Consider the following 16,240-nt stretch of genomic DNA (forward strand, 5'->3'; position numbering starts at 1 on the left):
TCATGACTGAGATGCTGAAGACAGTGTTTGCCTTGTCCGTGAGACCCATTTTTCATTTCAAATTACTACGATTTCAGCGAGTTGACATAGTTAATGAAATGATAACGCAATTAGGCAAGGTAAGTTACAAGTTTTTATTGTCATTTTTTTAATAAATACAAACTGTTATGCCAATTTAATGCTTTTCTACAGCATTAAGCAGTTGTGCATCGCATCTTTACAAAGCTATGTGTGTGTTCTATCAAGCAAATGTTGCTGTAGTGCAAGTAAAACAGGGGAGTAGAGGGTGTCAGGTAAGGTCTATGGCTATCCTCATTTAACATGTGGATCTATCGTTTTACTCACCCACAACCCACAACCACATAGGAGCATCACATCTACAAAGTGATCAGTTCCATGGCACATCTTTGTTCCATTGTGCTTGATTGCATAGAAATCATCATCATAAAAAATGAAAAGCAAAAAAAAAACTTTTTTTTTTTCTCCTGACACCATGATCAGTTAATAAAGCATACAATGCAAAAGCTATTTCAATTCATGTTTCTCATTAGCTTGTTTTGATTAATGATACAATGCATAATATATCTCATTGGAATGTTCTAGAAATGAAATGTATACAATCACTTGATTCCTGAAAGGATTTTGTAAGTCATGTTTTGCCAGTTACAGATTTATAACTTCCAGGACATTGTTAAAAAAGAACAGATAAATGTTCAGGAAAACTCAAGGATAATGGACATTGGCAGGATCCTGAAACAGGACTGAGCAATATTGTTTGCTGTACATACATGTTAGACTTGAAGCCTGTCCCTTAATGTCAACGATAAATAGCAATTTATGAAGAAAACTGCCACTTTTGTTTATCCAAATGCCTCTCTATGCTCTCTCCACATCTACAACTCAGCTCTTAGGTACAAACGACTACACTGCAGACATGGAAAATAAAGAGTTAATAATCAAACAATTACAGCAAGAACAAAAAGAGAGAGAAAGAGAAAAAAAGTCATTTACAGTCAAGATACAGGTATAACTGAGAAAGCTGTGTCAATGTAATAAAAAAATAGACAAAACAGATGGGGGAAATATAGAGATGGTATGAAAACAATTTATATGTGAGAGGTTAAGAGAGATAAATGTACAAGCTGGTGTACTCATAGCCACAGCTTTCTCTGACATTCTCTGTTTCGGTTTTCCCATGCTGCATTGCTCCTAACTGTCACTCACCTGACCCAGATTGTTGGGAAGCAATTGGTCTGTTCAGTTTTTTGTTTGCAGGCATGCGGTTTGACATGCCCATGCATCTACACCCTGTGACTGTAAAGAGGTCATGGTCTCAAATTGGGCGGCGTCCCAGCCTGACTGAATAGCTCAGGAAGTCTGCAGGTGAGTGTGTATTGTGCGTTTCCATGTGACTGAATGTCCTTCTCCACATTGGTGTGTGTGCACATGTATGTGGGAATAGGTGTGTGTGTGTGTGCGCATGTGAGTGTTTGTGTCAGTCTGCAGTTAGAAGCAGCACAGCATGAACGGAAGGGACCTCAAGGGATTTGGGGGTCACGGGTGTCTGGAGGGGTGGAGATTAGCCTAACAGGACACTTCGGTGGACTTGAGCACGCCTTGGTCCACATTGCTGTTGCCTGTGCCGTCCATGGCTGTGTCTGTGTGGGAGCGGCCGCGCTGGTTGTCAGTTGTGTGGCTGCGGCTGCGGCTGCCCTCGTTGGTGTGCGAGCGCGAGCGGCTTCCGTCGAAGGAAGCGACGCTGGAGCCGGAGGCGGTGCGGGAGCGGACTAGCCGGGTCATGCTGGCTGAGGGCACTGAGGGAGAGGAGGAGGACCAGCAAAAACCAGCGTTAACACAAACAAGACAATTCAAACACTAAATTGAGCAACCTAGTCCTCAAGTAGCCCTAGTCCTCAAGTAGTTTTTGTCCTAGCTCTACTTTTGCACATCTGATCCAATTAAGGGCTTAATGCTGCTGGTTGAGGAAAAGAAACAAATCTACCTGAGTGGAGCTAACGTGACAGTGTGTCGTCTTTAATTGGATCAAGTGTGCGAGAGGAAAGATGGGAAGAGAGTGTTTGCATTGTTTTTCACAGCATTTGGACTGAACATAATTCAAATGTTAGTATGAGTGCTCTCTATCTGGCATAGATCCTGAGCAGAGTTTATGTTAACTGGTGCAGTTTGGATGCCTCTCACAGTCTCTCTCTTCTTCACTTTCCTCTCTTCTTTTAGTCTCGACCGTGTTGTTTTCTGTGTGACTAACCATTTCTCGTGTGTGTGTGTGTGTGTGTGTGTGTGAGTGGATGTTGTCTGTGCCTCTCTGCATGGCTGTGGTAGCCTGCTGTCTGTGGTTCTGCCCCCCCCGCAGGGCCCTGCTTACTACTTCCACGGCCACAAGCTTAGCTCCACTGATGCATTTATGCACTTTATTGTTTTTTTGCTTTACTGATAGCCACTATGCTTTCCTTTCCCCTCTAATCTTCTTTGTGTGTCTGTCACATATGCCTTGTTTGTGTGTGGCTGTCTTCCTTGCTGGTGTGCGCCCCCCTCTTTTCATTCCTCCCCATCATCCTCCTCATCCTCTTCATCCCCCCTAATCCTGGCTGTTGTTGTCTTTATTCTGTCTGCTAGTGTGTTTTCTTCTACTCTCTGTGGTCCTTCTAAAAAAATCATTTTTTTCCATTACACCTGGGTTTTTAGGGGCCCATTTTTCTTGCCTGCTATAAGGATTAAGTCTGGGGGTGTCATCTTGTTTTGACTGTTGTAAACTATGTGTAAAGACCTTTGAGAGCGTAAACATTGATGTTGAGCTTTAAATAAAACTTTGACCGATACACCCCATTTAGCACAAGTAATTTATTAACCAACACCAAGAGCAGGCAAAGGAGCCAATAGTGACGAAAAGTATCATTTTAGACTAAAGCTTTTGGTCATCCCACCAGGTGGCAGCAAATCCTCTTTTTAGAGCGAATTTATTAAGCACTCAGGGCACTAACCCTCAACACTAATGTGCTTACTTTTTGCTTCTTTCGTTAAAAAATGTTATTATGCCAACTGATGATTGCTGCAGTTTTTAAGTTTCAACCCCTTAACATCCCTGGGAACTCAGTGTAGCAAAGGTACTGATGTAAGTACTGTGTTTGTCTTGAATACTCACTGTATCCCATGCCCTGAATGAAGTACTTGAAAGCTTCTGTCAGTTTGCCAGGCTGCAGAGAGAGAGCACAAGCAAGGAGATTATTAGTCCTTGAGTCACTAATTATCACACTTGTTTACATATCATTGACAGGCTCCATCTTCTATCCACCAGCTTACTGAAAGGGCCTGGAATATGACAGCTGCTATGCGCAGGTGGAGGATAAGAACCTGCCAACTGCGGCTACGTCTGCCACTCGCTAATGCTCTTAAAGTCTGCCTTCTTAGGTCATCCAGGTCCTAACCCCCCCTCCCGCCTGACCCCGTCTAACGATTATCCACCCTTACCCGGTCTGCTCTAAAACCTTAATGGAGCTTGCCAACTCGCTTTCGTTCACACAACAGTGCAACGATACACACCTGGTCAACCTGGGGCATGCCTCCGCAATCAGCCATCTGGAGTGAAGGGGGAAAAACACAAAAGAGGCTATTAGCATTTAGCACATTGATGCTTGTCTATTTGCACAGCAATGGCCACACACCATTACCCTCCATTACACTCAACAGGTCTCATTTGAACACACTGAACACCCTGTACAAGCTACCTGGCCCCTTCAATCAGGGCCCCACGGGCCCCTGGACAGCTAACCCCGATAAAACGTGCCCATTTTAGCTTTAACAGCCACCATTTGGTTTCAGTTGAGAACCATAAAAGGCTGCCACAAGCCAACACAAGTAGGTTAAGTGCAGCAGATTGTGTCCTCAGAGGCAATGTGCATGTGCGTCACCTGTCCTACCATTGGTTAATATTTCACCAAGTAAATGCTGAACCATTGGAATCTTATCAGCCAATGCTTTGCCATGAGGGCTATTAATATCTGAATGAGCCTGTGGGAGAAAAGGGGCCAGCAGGACAGAAACAAGCCTTTCACCTTAAGCAGTGTGGCCTTTGTCGGGTCCAGCTTGGTGTTGCACTCAACCTGTGGGCGACAGAGACAAGTCAAATGAGTGAGATATCATATGTGAAGTGACTTCAGATATCGCATGTTGAATAAATAAATCACTCAGACTGAAATAAATCATTTTTACAGGTGACATTAAAGGTGCTCCCTGCAAAGGGTAAATTGAACCATTTAGACAACAAACAAAAGCATGCAATGCACATTCCCAGTCAATGATGACTCAGCCATCAAATTTCATGCTTATTTCACATGTTGTCAGTTGAATATAACGTATACTCACTTCTGCAATTGCAAATGCTTTCTTGCATCACACAATGACTAACAAACTAGTAAGGCTCTTGGGTGGATTTGGGGCTCTTTGCTCCATCCAGAGCTAAAAGGAATAAGTCAAACAAGTCGTCCGCCTTTAGTGGATTAAAACCACTCAGCCTCACTTGTTTTGTGGCTTTTGATTTTGGTTCCACACTTTGTTCTTGTCTTAGTCAATTTAAATTGTTGTCCTTAAGTGGTTAATCTTGAATATCTTTTAGGCCTAAGTAGGCAACTGAGAATGAATGGAAAACACGTCCAGCATATGTTTTCCGGGTAAGGATGGTGGGAAGTGCAGTCATTAGCATTAATGATTTTTTTTTAGTGGCAGTGTGGGTGTCTGAGCGAGGACTTTAACTCACCACAGCCTCAACAGCAGGAGAGTTGTCCCCAACCACCAACAGACAAGGGCACCTGGGAGAACAGCACAGATGGGATTGCAAATAAGCATCAGTCCAATTTGAGGAAGGTTTGTATTAGTCAACATGCAGCAAGTGAAATCTGTTCCCTGCTTGACGACAGCTTACTTGAGTGATCTGGCGATGATTCCAGGGACCGGCCTCTCAACATCCAGATCTCTCCGGCTGCAGAGAGGAACAATTTTGATCAGTCAAGTTAAGATTAATAGTATTTTTAAAGAGGATGTTATTATTCTTATGTTGTGCTTTATTTTGTGCATTTCTTGCACAGGATTTCCTGGGTCTGATATTCATCTCAGTCAGTATTACAAGTGTTCAAGGCATGCTAAGCACTGGAAAAATGAAAGCTATGTGCACAATAACGGGCGTAGGTGTGTTGTACCTGTTGTAGGACTTGACGAAAAGATGCAGGTTGAACTGGTTCATGTCATTCATGATGTGGTGGCGGTAGGTTGCGATCAGGTCATGGTTGTGGTGGATTTCTTCCTGTGATGACCAAACACACAAAAAAAACCTTGTTCAATTCACCCTGACTTAAAGACCTCGAAAGGCAAGCTATAAATGTACTGCCAGTGTACAGGATTACTGTAGATCGCAATCGGATTTGGGTAGAAATCACAGCATACTGGTATAGAATTTGAACCCTGTGCGCTTGGCTCTGCGTCATTTGCTGTTAGTGGACGTACCTTTCCAAACAGGTGGGTGATGATCATGTCAGGCATGGCATGGGCCCAGCCTGAGATCTGCGATGGGAAACACAAAGACACTATTTACTTTGGTGCGCTGCCATTGAAATGAAGTCAAAAAGGCCCTGCTGTTTTATTTACTCACATTAATGTGCTTGTATGGCTAAAATTCTGTGTGTTGGAGACTTGCATGAATCTATCAGCCCTGCTATATTTGTTTATGACTGTGTGTGTGTGTGTGTGTGTGTGTGTGTGTGTGTGTGTGTGTGTTGCACTGATGTATACCTTGTGTGCGGCCCAGTCCATCCAGCCCTCAGCGCATGCGTTGATATTGATCAGCAACAGGCCCTCGACCATGTTTGGGTAGTCCAGCTAAGACACACATTACATTTGATTAATTATTTACCAACGCACAATACTGAGTTTAGCTGAGAATGCTGTGGCGCCCCTTCAGGCTCTGTCCTAAATTGATTTCATACTTTTAAGTATGCGTAGTTGCAAGGATTTGACAAAGTGAAGGAGGGGGCTTCAGCAAGGGGTTAAAAGTTTTATCTGTTTCAGCCTTGTATCAACAAAGTGAGACTTCCTACTGAGCACAATGTTAGTGTTGAGCTGATCCAGAACATTCCAGAGGCTCAGCAGGCTCAAGCAATAAGCAGTGCAACATTGCCAAAATCAGCACAAAGTGGAAGCACATTAGCTGGTTCAGCTAATCCTGGTTTGATTAAATCTCGTAATTATTAATCTTGATTGAGAGGGCATGGGGGAAACTTACAGCAAACCTGGTCAGAATGTAAGCGCCGGCTCCAATGCCCACTCCAATGACACTCTTCAGCCTGAGAAAAAGATGTTTGGATACTGTTAGAAAACAATCAAATGGGCCAAACGTTTGCGAAATCACCAATTTTAGTCTGATCTATTGCAGTGAAGGTGAAAACTACAGTTCAGCCTACCCAAAGTGTTTTAACACCAGCGGAAGGGTCTCAGACAGTTGGTCCATAGAGGGGTACTCATATCTGCAGGAAGAACAAAATACACATATACTCAGTGTTGCATAACTTAAATATATTCATCGACAACATATCCAGGCAATTGTCTTTCTTGTAGATCAACACCGATATTACCGTACAATAGCCTTCTATCTGCCTTCACATCAGGTCAGGGTAGAGATAAAATGGGGCAAAGTCCCACCATCAAAAGTGGGGTGGGGCCTGAATAAGATAAAGGAGCTGCCCTTACAGTGCCTCAGTGTTCATTCACTTATCAAGCGCTTGTCAAAGTGGGTCACCTGTAAGACCGTCAACCGAGATCTACTCGTCAAAGGTCACAGACGGCTTGGTCTACATTATACGCTGGCTACGTGTGTGGTTGAGTGTGAGTGTGTGTGTGGCTGGCTAACCCGGTGGAAAAGGTGTTTGCGCCCTCTTGTTGCCCCGGGGCATCAACGTGACACACAGCGAAATGGTGCATGATCTCCTGCATGTCCTCATGGTCGAAGAGCGTATTCCAGCACGTTTTATCTGGAAACAGGGAAAGGAAATGGTAAATGGACTGCATTTCTATAGCGCTTTTTCTAGTCTACTGACCACTCAAAGCGCTTTACAATGTTTTTGCCTCACATTCACCCATTCACACACACATTCACACACAGTCAGTGAAGGCAGTCAGTGAGGCAGTGGTGCTTGTCTGATGAGTAGAAATGACCTCAGGTAACCTCAGGAAGTGTGTAAGACTTGTTAGATGAGGCCAGAGTGAGAAAAGCATTTGTTTTTGTTTTTGTTTTTTTTAGTAAGGGTTAGGTTTTATTTAGGAAGCTGTGTAGCATGGATCTTGGACGATCTAACATTGCCATCAGTAATTTCACACTCCAAGTTATTGATTGTTGTCGCTGATATAGACCTGCCCGTAGGCTTTGGAAAGTTTAAATACTGTAATGCAATAGACTTAATAATATAAAGTTAGCTCAGTGAACTTAATCTGAGCCCACGTGGTGCGGTAATTCAAAGCGGCCTGGGCTTTAGGCACAACAACATATGTTTCACCTAGACGGAGATGAATGAATCCAGGCTTACAGTTCAATCCAATGTCATGGAAGGTGAGGATGACCGGTCTGTCCCCCTTGGGCACCCCCTTCAGCGTGCAGTGGATTCTTCCATAGGGAGTCTCCACATCATGTTCCTGTGGAAGGAAAAACATCACCATACTTAGCATGGAAGTGAAATGAAGAGTTGATAAAAAAAAAAAAGAAAAACTATTTACAAGATATCCTGTATGTCAAGGAACTCAACTCGCAACTCACTTAAAAAATGTGGAAAAGGTTTAAAAGCCATTACTTAACTCTAAGCGGTCATCCAAAAAAACAAAACAATACAAAATGCTCCAGGTCAAATCTGACTCTGAGCAAACTCTCATGATGGCTGTCATATTAAAGTGATCTGTTTGGAAATGCTTTGCATGAAAAAATGAATCACACGGGATCTTCATTTTTGCATTTCAGTTTGCACTAAACCATTTACGCAATTCCATTATTGCTCCATCTAACCGCTGAAAATCTCTTCATGCCATAAAGAACTTCCAGCTCCTGTAAGCTTATGCAGTTTATTCAGGCTATTTTTTCCAGCCACAGAAAATCCCAAACTGTTCTTCTGAAACATTTGACCATGACACAAAATCTTCCTTACAAGGAACCAGAACAGATGCTTCAAATGAGATTAGAAAATTGTTCTCTACTCAACTTCAACACTCCTATTCAAGCATGCCTGTCTCAGAAGCCGCTGTCCAGAAGGCACAACATTCTCACAAAACCCACTGCAAACTATTCCACAGCAGAGCCATCTCCATAGTCATTAGTCTACTCACGCTGACTTCTATCTCAGCGACAATCATCTCCACATCTGAATCCTCGAGCACCATGTCTGTAGGTGAGCAATGAGCTTGCTCACTGGTATTCACAAGCGCCGTCGTGGTGGCTGAGTTATAGATCCAATAGTCCGAAAGCTTCTGAATGTGTTTTGCCCTGTTTGGTCTGCAGGCTGCGTTTTATACCCCCACTGCTTACCAGCTGGCCTAAGCTCCTGGTCTCCCATGGTGCCTTGCAGGCTGGTCAAAACAAGCTAATTCTAGATGATGAGATCTCTAAATTGGATCAGTCAATGTCAGATACAGGGGCATTGGAAATTTATGAGGCAAGTAGTCATGTGATTTGTGAGCAAGCATACCAATGAATGGATGAGGTGTTGATTCAGGTGGCCATTATTCAGCATTATTTACAGGTGTATGACAATGCTATAAATAATATTTGTCATAGTAATATATATAAAAATATAAACAATATTTCTCATCACCAGGTTTTTGCTTTGAGAGTTGTTCACATTTAGAGAATGAATTTTATTTTTAGGGAGTTACATTCAAAAATGAGATATGCACTATTTATAGAGCGTAACAACTTCTCTGAAAATATATTTGCCACCATGACAATATAAAACATTACTGACAATGTTAAAGCTTTCTTAATAAATCTGCTGTCAAAATAGTAATATTATAGATCATATGCTTTTGAAGCAATAAAGTTTCAGAGTGTTCATGTAACACCAGAATATCATGAATGTAAAATGCTTCATTCACTAACCCTGCGGTAATCACAAAGCTCCACCCAAAGGTGACTCTAGCGTATATTATATCATGCAGTGTTGCCTGTGCGGGATCTGCTTAGCAGGTACAGCCAAAACAGCACGTAACCTGTTTACTGGATATGACTGTCAGGTAAACATCTCAGGGCTCCACACACACACCACCACTGCTTCTGCAATACACATGCATGTGCACACACGTAGGCCAGTTAATCCTTCAGGGCATGTGTTGCCGTTGTGCACACGTGCGTGTATGCATGTAGCCTATGTATACGTGCATGTGTGAAACATGAAGCCTGAAGGGGGGAAAGCAGATGCATTTATGTGTCAGTGTGCCTGTGTGATTACTGCTACAAGACAGCTAGTGAACTCCTGGACAACAGCAACTACTACACCAATGCTGTTAAGCTTAGTCGCCTCGCTGATATCAAACACTTGCCCCAGATACCTGACGCCCACTGATTTGCCAGCTTAACACCAGACTAAGCTAGAAAGCTGTTTGATGCCATTGAGAAAAACGTTGACTGACTGTCCACTGAATGTCTAAGCTGGACAACAAACTTTGATTTGAGGTCAAGTTCAATATACTCTCAGGACACTGCGCCTCAAAGATCACTACCTTCTTTGGTTGGAAGTGGATACAAGTGTGGTTAGGGTAGTGGATGTCAGGGGGTGTGAACCTGGGGCGCTGTCCAAGGTGCTGAGATGGCTCTGGGGTTCAGCAGCACACACATGATAAGTACAATGTGGGTGGGCTGCACAGGGGTGTGTTTGTGTTTGTTGGGGAGGAGAGGGAATGGGCTGAAGGACTGTTCCTCTGCTATCTCACAAACACAATTGAAAGCGTGTTTCATCACTTTCAGGAGCTGACTGAATTAGTGGAGCCCCAATTAGATTTTTGTCCTAATGAAATCACAGCGGACAAAAGGTCATCACCAAGAAGACAATCTAGGTTCTGCAGCAGCCATGTTGATTAGAGACTATTTCTTTGTATCAGCCACTAGATGGTACTAAAACATGCTAAAATGAAGAGATTCGCCAAACAATAATTGATGACATATTTCAGTGCTTGTCTATCTTTTTGTATACATACCTTGATCATAAGCTGCTGTACAGCCTCTCTCAAGCCCTGAAAGGAAAGGACAAAGTAATGAAAATATAAAACAAATGCAATTACAATTTAACATGCTGTAATCTAATATCCTATGGATGTCATCCTGTTAGTTATACAATATATTTTCACATCCATATGCCTGCTGTCACATGGTGGATTGGGCATATGTTTAACTGTATAATGTAGTGCTGGATCTTTACCAAGAAAAATCATATCAGATAGAAAAAAAGAGCAATTTACATGGATCTGTGTTTCTGTATTAGTAAATGCAGGATACAAAAAATGCTTTTATCTTTTTAAGTGTGAAAGAGCTGAAATTTGTCACAAAGGACTGAACAGTGATTGCAAGAATGTTTAGGAAAGGAAGTTCTATAGGTGTTTATAACCAATTTATTATCATTTCTGGTGATTGATAAGACACCTGACATATGGTTTTCATGTATAATTGTGTACTCCGGGAAGGTTAAACACACTCTTGAAAATTACTGGCACATATTATCTGAGCCAGGTCTGCTCAGAATACATACCGGCAATTCCCTGTCGACCAGCAGGGGTTTGGACTCAACAACCTGGATATCATCCATTTCAATGAATCAGAGAGCCTGGGGGTGCAGAGAGGGGTGAATGAGTTAATGCAAAGCATGACTCTGTGACTGCTTCCACCAGCAGAGAAACATTTCTTCATTGTGTCTCAGGGGTTTGGGGCTTTCCAAATGCAAGGCGGTTCAGGTTACACAAAAGAAAAGGTAAGCTTGGCTGACATGTGGGGAAAAAAAATGTCTTGAAGCCACTGAAAATTGCTCTTTCCCACACACTGTAATGTGCTGGGTGTTATCAGCATGATGATTCCTCTTGGATCTCACAAGAGATATTTACTGACTAGAAAAAAAGAGGCTGGGTATGCAAGGCGTACTTGCAGACAACAAAATGACGGATGGCTTGAACTTGGTAGTGGTAGTGGGGGCGGGGGGAGGTGTGGCAGTGCTGTTCCTTCTCCAAACAGGGTGGAAAAATGAGACTATTTGAGACCTGTACCCAAACACACATACAGGGCACAGACACAAGAACATGCAGAGACTGGCACTGGAGTCTGCCACACAGGCCATGTGACGAGCCGCACAGGGAGATAGATGACAGATAGATAGATATTCTTGGTAGAGTAAAAATGGAGGAAATGTTGTATGCTTTCTCAGAACATCTACAGTTCACAATGTAGACTATTGTATCGCATCCGACTTGCATAACATGAGGGCTTTGTAGCTGACTCTAGTTATAGAAACAAGTCACAACAATAGAGCACAGCTGGCAGTTGAAATTAAATCTATTCCAGACATTGAACTGGTTCAGAAATAATGCAAATTCTCTCTTTCTTTGTCAGTATGTACAAGTTAATATTCATCTGTTGATTTTCAAGAGAAAGAGAGAAAGAGTGGGAGGCGTAGGGAGGGTAAGTGACACAGAAACAAAGTCAGAGACGGAGAAAGGCACAGACAGAGATAGAGAGAAAGAAATAGGGAGGAGGGAGTCAGGCATCAGACTTTGCTGTGGATCATGATGTTGTGTTGGAGCGCAGCAGGCAGGCTGCGGCTGTGCATGCAAATCAAATTAGCCAGTTAAGAGAGCTCTTTGTCCACTGGCCCCGGCAGCTTCTGAGAGCCAGGGGCCTGCCCTCCTCTCTTCCCCTGCTAAAGGGGCCTTGGCTGACACACACACACACACACACACACACACACACACACACACGCAAACACATACACAGGAAGCCAATGACACCATAGTTTCCAATCAATACTTTCCAGCTCCTTTCACTGCTCTGCTAGCTGCTCTGTTCATCACTTTTCTGTGTTTCTCTTGGACGCTGTCTTGCTTGCTGTCACTGTGTTTGCTCTTTGCAGGCTCCCTGGATCTGTTTGCACTTGTCTCTTTCTGTGTGTGTGTGTTTCTGTCTTTTTCTTTGTCTTTTCTGCCTTTCAAACTCTACAGCAACAGCAGAAATCCATCAAACATCACATCACATCTTGCAGGGTGGCCGTCAGAGCACGGTGATCTTTAAAAGGAAGCAATTCATTACAGTTCAAAAGTGGAAATGACTGGAGTCCAGCCAGGGATTTAGGAGATATTTCCAGCATACGCCCTGTGCACACAGACACACTCTCTCTCTCTCTCCCTCTCTCTCTCTCTCTCATACACACACACACACACACACATACACACACACAGAATCCTCTGACTGGGGGAACAGAGACCGGAGCCAGCCAGATCTCACAATAGCAGAGTAAGAGGAGTATCAAACAACAGGTTCATTTTTCTGCTGAGGCCTTCAAAAACATGGCCGCCCTCACACTGCAAGACCTTTGTTGAGGAGGACCAGAGATCAGCCCCCGTTAGAATTCCAAAAACCATGTGAGAGAAGCCATGTTGATGCCGCTGATCTTACAAGAGAAAAGAAATCTGGACATTTTAGATATCAGAATGTGAAAAACCATGCATCAGCACGAGGGAATGCTGTAAGCCTATTTGCGAACACAGCCAAGTAAACCAGGCCAGACTGCTCATTAACAAAAAAGCAATGTGCAGACTTCCTCACTTGGCCACCGCCACCTGTTAGCAAGCTGGCAGCAAACAGCCTGGCTGGGCAGCAGGCAAAGATAACTGGGTCACCTGCTGTTTACACCAGCGGTGTTCCTCTGACTATCCTCCTGGCTGAGCTAATCTTTCACCTGGCCAAGTAGAGTCAGGCTTGTCAGGACGTTGGCTTGGCCAGATCATAACACAGGGTGACTTAACAAGAGTATGTTTTATTTTAACACCATGGGATCCAAATTCCAAGCACAGGGACAGGTGTACTACTACCGCTATTTGCTTATGCAATGATTAATCCAGAGAAAATTATGGAGAGTTCTGCTTTTAGTGTGCCAGATGACTTTGCTGGAAAAGTAAAATTACCTTTTCAAAAAGACAGACACATGAACTCCCTAATACTCATCAAGTTCAGGATTTCTGCCATCCTTTGGATTTATTTGAATTTCGCAACTTTTTTTGGCTGACAAATAACTGCCTGAAATTGCAATATATCAAAAAGTAACAAAAAAAAAATTAAGATGCACTCAGTGTGCATCATTTAAAATCTTCTCACATAGATTGTATGTTTGGCGCTGGAGAAGAGGGCTTTCTTTAATCTGACAGCACTCCAGACTGGCTTGGTGTGTCTTTAGTAACAGTTAGACAATGTGTGTGTGCATGTGTGTTCACGTAGCAACCTGGTCAAACGAGTTTGTGCATGCAGTTTTTTTTTTTGTTTTTTTTTTATCTACACTTCTGTGTTTCTACAAATGGCCATGAAAGGAGGAACGAAACCAAACTATTCACTGCAAAGGCTTTGGCAGAAGTGAGAGTGTGTTGCGCAATCTGAGACAGGAAATACTGCGAGGATATGGGCTGAGGAGGATCCAGAATGAATAGTTTGCAGTAGAAACACAGGACAACACACACTCTGATGTATATATATATTTTTCCCTCTCTGTAATATGAAGATATAGGCACTTTCTTCTATTTCTAAAACCTGTTTTCTTTACAGGCTCAGTACGTCATCTGTTGACTGAAACCATGACAACAAAGTATGCACTAAGCCTTTAAATCTATAGATGGGTGATGATTAGATTATGGTTAGATGATGACGATTAGGTGGCAGTGCTCACAGACGCAGCAGCTCTTAGGTCTCCTAAAGAGTGTCAACGGTTTATCAACATGGCACTGTTTTTATGTGGGGTGGCAATTGCAATTTCAGTGTTGCTGACAATGACAATAAACTATCTCGACTTGACTACAGTGCTTATACCATCCCACTGAGAATCCATTACTATTTCAACCCTAGAGTCACTGTCATAATAAAACTGTATTTATTGATTCCTGAAAGGCTGACTTTTGGGAGATACAGCATATTGTGGGTTTGGCTTTAGAGAAAAAAAAAATCACACACACACCCAAAGCTGACATCAGTAAATCTTGTGATACTAACCCAGAGCACCCATGTTACAAAACTGCATGCCGCATAGCATTCAAGCTCTGTGCACGCCAAGAGAGAAAAAAAAACATATGTACTGATGAGATTTGGTAGGCAAGCCTCTATTTTAGGAGGCTAGAATTAAGGCCAGACCATCCTTCCCATTCCTTCCATAGGTTTAAATCCAGAGGCGACCACAGCATCCATCTGCAGAAACAATGATTGCTTCCCTAATCTTTACGAACTCGCTTAATCTGTCAAATCCCTGGTTCTGAAATATCATCAGCAGCAGCAGCAGGCCTGCTCAACTAAGCTGCTGCAGACCTACATTTTCAGATTGTAAAAGATATCAAAATGTAGGTATATCTTCCAGTAGCGACATAGTAAGTGAGTGAGGGCTGTCGGGGTGGGGTGAGGCGGGGGATCACCAGCGCTTCAGCAACATTTCCTCTTCCTGTTTTATGTGAGAACATGAGGTGTCCTACTACACCACAACAGCTGAAAGAAGTCAATATTAGTAGGGTTTTCTTTTGACATCAGATTATGCTCTTGTGGGCAGAACTGAATTTTACAATTGAGTTCGATATATGTCTAAACATTAGGATACTATGAAATAGAACAGAATGAAAACAGTTGTACGCAGTGATATCTCCCTAGTATCCCTGGTATCCAGGGCCCCTGTGGACATGCTTTATATTTTGGCAGGCCCCCAGTGCCTTAAGTTAATAAACAACATTTTCATATTTTGGTTTTGGCCTTTGGCAAGCCCTATCCCACTCCATCGGCTTACAAATGTTTTTATTTTGGAAATGCTGATAGTGCGAATAGTGCGAGAGCGAGATGGGTCGTTATGCAACTTTTCATCTGTTATTAACTGTAACCCTGAAACGCTTCCTGCCTGTGTGTGTGTGTTACTGCTGGTGTCACGTGTGAAAAGCATGCTGCAAGCGGCCCACACTCATGCCTCTACTTGTTTACATGGAGATCGCTTTACTGTACCCAGGAGTGGCTTGCGATACATAAGCCTACATGCAAAAAACAAAACAAAACAAAACAAAACAAAAAACCTCACAAACACACTAATGTAGTCAGTAATTGCTGTGATTTCAAAATAGAGAAGACAAACAGAATGAAATGCATTTGCATTTGTAGATGAGGATCCGTTCACAAAATAGGACGCGGAAATGTTTTTTCTTCCCTTGCAATGTTGATATCATAAGTTACATCTGCAACTCTGTACAATTTATATTTTGGACAGTCAGCTCGCAGTATATTGCTGTATTTATAACTTAATGTCATCCACATGTACTCGAGCCCCTTCTGTTTATTCTGAAATACATCGTAAGTAGGCGTGTTTACGCACTATTGTTCGGCCTCTATCAAACTACTGATAGTCAGCAGAAGTTGGTTTAATTCTCTCTCTTTATTGTTATTATTAATATTAGGCTATGAACTGCAAAAGTGCCTCAGTCGAAATCAATATTTTTGCGCGGGATAACACACGACAATCAGAACAAGACAACGTGTTTATACTTGCTCAAACACAGCTGGGAGGTGGCCAATAAACAGGAAAAATATATAAATATATATAAATCGAAAATTAGAATAACTTTGTTATTGTAAACAGAAACCTACCCGAGCCTTTAAAGTTTTGATTGTCCTCTGATGAACACTCCCGGAAAAAAAAAGTCCTCAAAAACTTTTTTCTTTTCAAATAGCTGATCAAGTAGAGTTGTCTTGTCCACAGACAAAAGCTTGCTTTATTTATTACGTGCAGCGAAAGGCGGATGTATGAGGGAATTTTATAAAGCCTTGGGGGTGTGCAGCCCAGCCCACTTTCCCTGCTTCAGTCTCGATTGGGCAGCAGCGCTGGGACTGGAAACGCTGCTCCACTCCTTCCAGCAGCTGCAGGAGGACGCCGCTGCTCACAGGGGCTCTGGGCTGAGATTCTTGTAATGAAACTAACGAGAAATTATATTC

General features: G+C 42.7%; 1 protein-coding gene across 2 annotated transcripts; it reads right to left on the reverse strand.

The window, feature by feature from the left end:
- Positions 1-115: 115 nt before the first annotated feature.
- On the reverse strand, positions 116-16,039 carry ndrg1a (N-myc downstream regulated 1a). Of its 2 annotated transcripts, XM_030063043.1 has the most exons (16): positions 15,896-16,039; positions 10,785-10,859; positions 10,237-10,272; positions 7,587-7,692; positions 6,914-7,034; positions 6,468-6,530; positions 6,290-6,350; positions 5,800-5,886; positions 5,515-5,571; positions 5,211-5,314; positions 4,937-4,993; positions 4,772-4,823; positions 4,071-4,118; positions 3,559-3,594; positions 3,161-3,212; positions 116-1,814 (listed from the first exon to the last, which is right to left on the reverse strand). In XM_030063043.1, the coding sequence occupies exons 2-16, from the start codon at positions 10,839-10,841 to the stop codon at positions 1,585-1,587; spliced, it is 1,167 nt and encodes a 388-aa protein (XP_029918903.1). In that variant the 5' UTR covers positions 10,842-10,859; positions 15,896-16,039; the 3' UTR covers positions 116-1,584. The 2 variants fall into 2 exon arrangements, with proteins under 2 accessions (XP_029918903.1, XP_029918904.1); XM_030063044.1 differs by lacking the exons at positions 10,237-10,272; positions 10,785-10,859; positions 15,896-16,039 and adding an exon at positions 8,374-8,543 and having other exon boundaries at positions 1,585-1,814.
- Between the last annotated feature and the right edge of the window lie 201 nt (positions 16,040-16,240).

Source organism: Myripristis murdjan, chromosome 11 (genome assembly GCF_902150065.1).
Source record: "Myripristis murdjan chromosome 11, fMyrMur1.1, whole genome shotgun sequence".
In the NCBI taxonomy this organism is placed as follows: domain Eukaryota; kingdom Metazoa; phylum Chordata; class Actinopteri; order Holocentriformes; family Holocentridae; genus Myripristis; species Myripristis murdjan.

Excerpts from the sequence above, each read along its gene's own strand:
- ndrg1a (XM_030063043.1), bottom strand. The coding sequence starts at position 10,841 with ATGGATGATATCCAGGTTGTTGAGTCCAAACCCCTGCTGGTCGACAGG. Across the intron at positions 6,531-6,913 it reads GCAAACACCTTTTCCACCGG|ATATGAGTACCCCTCTATGG; the intron begins GTTAGCCAGCCA and ends TTCTTCCTGCAG. Across the intron at positions 3,213-3,558 it reads GCATGCCCCAGGTTGACCAG|CCTGGCAAACTGACAGAAGC; the intron begins GTGTGTATCGTT and ends CTCTCTCTGCAG.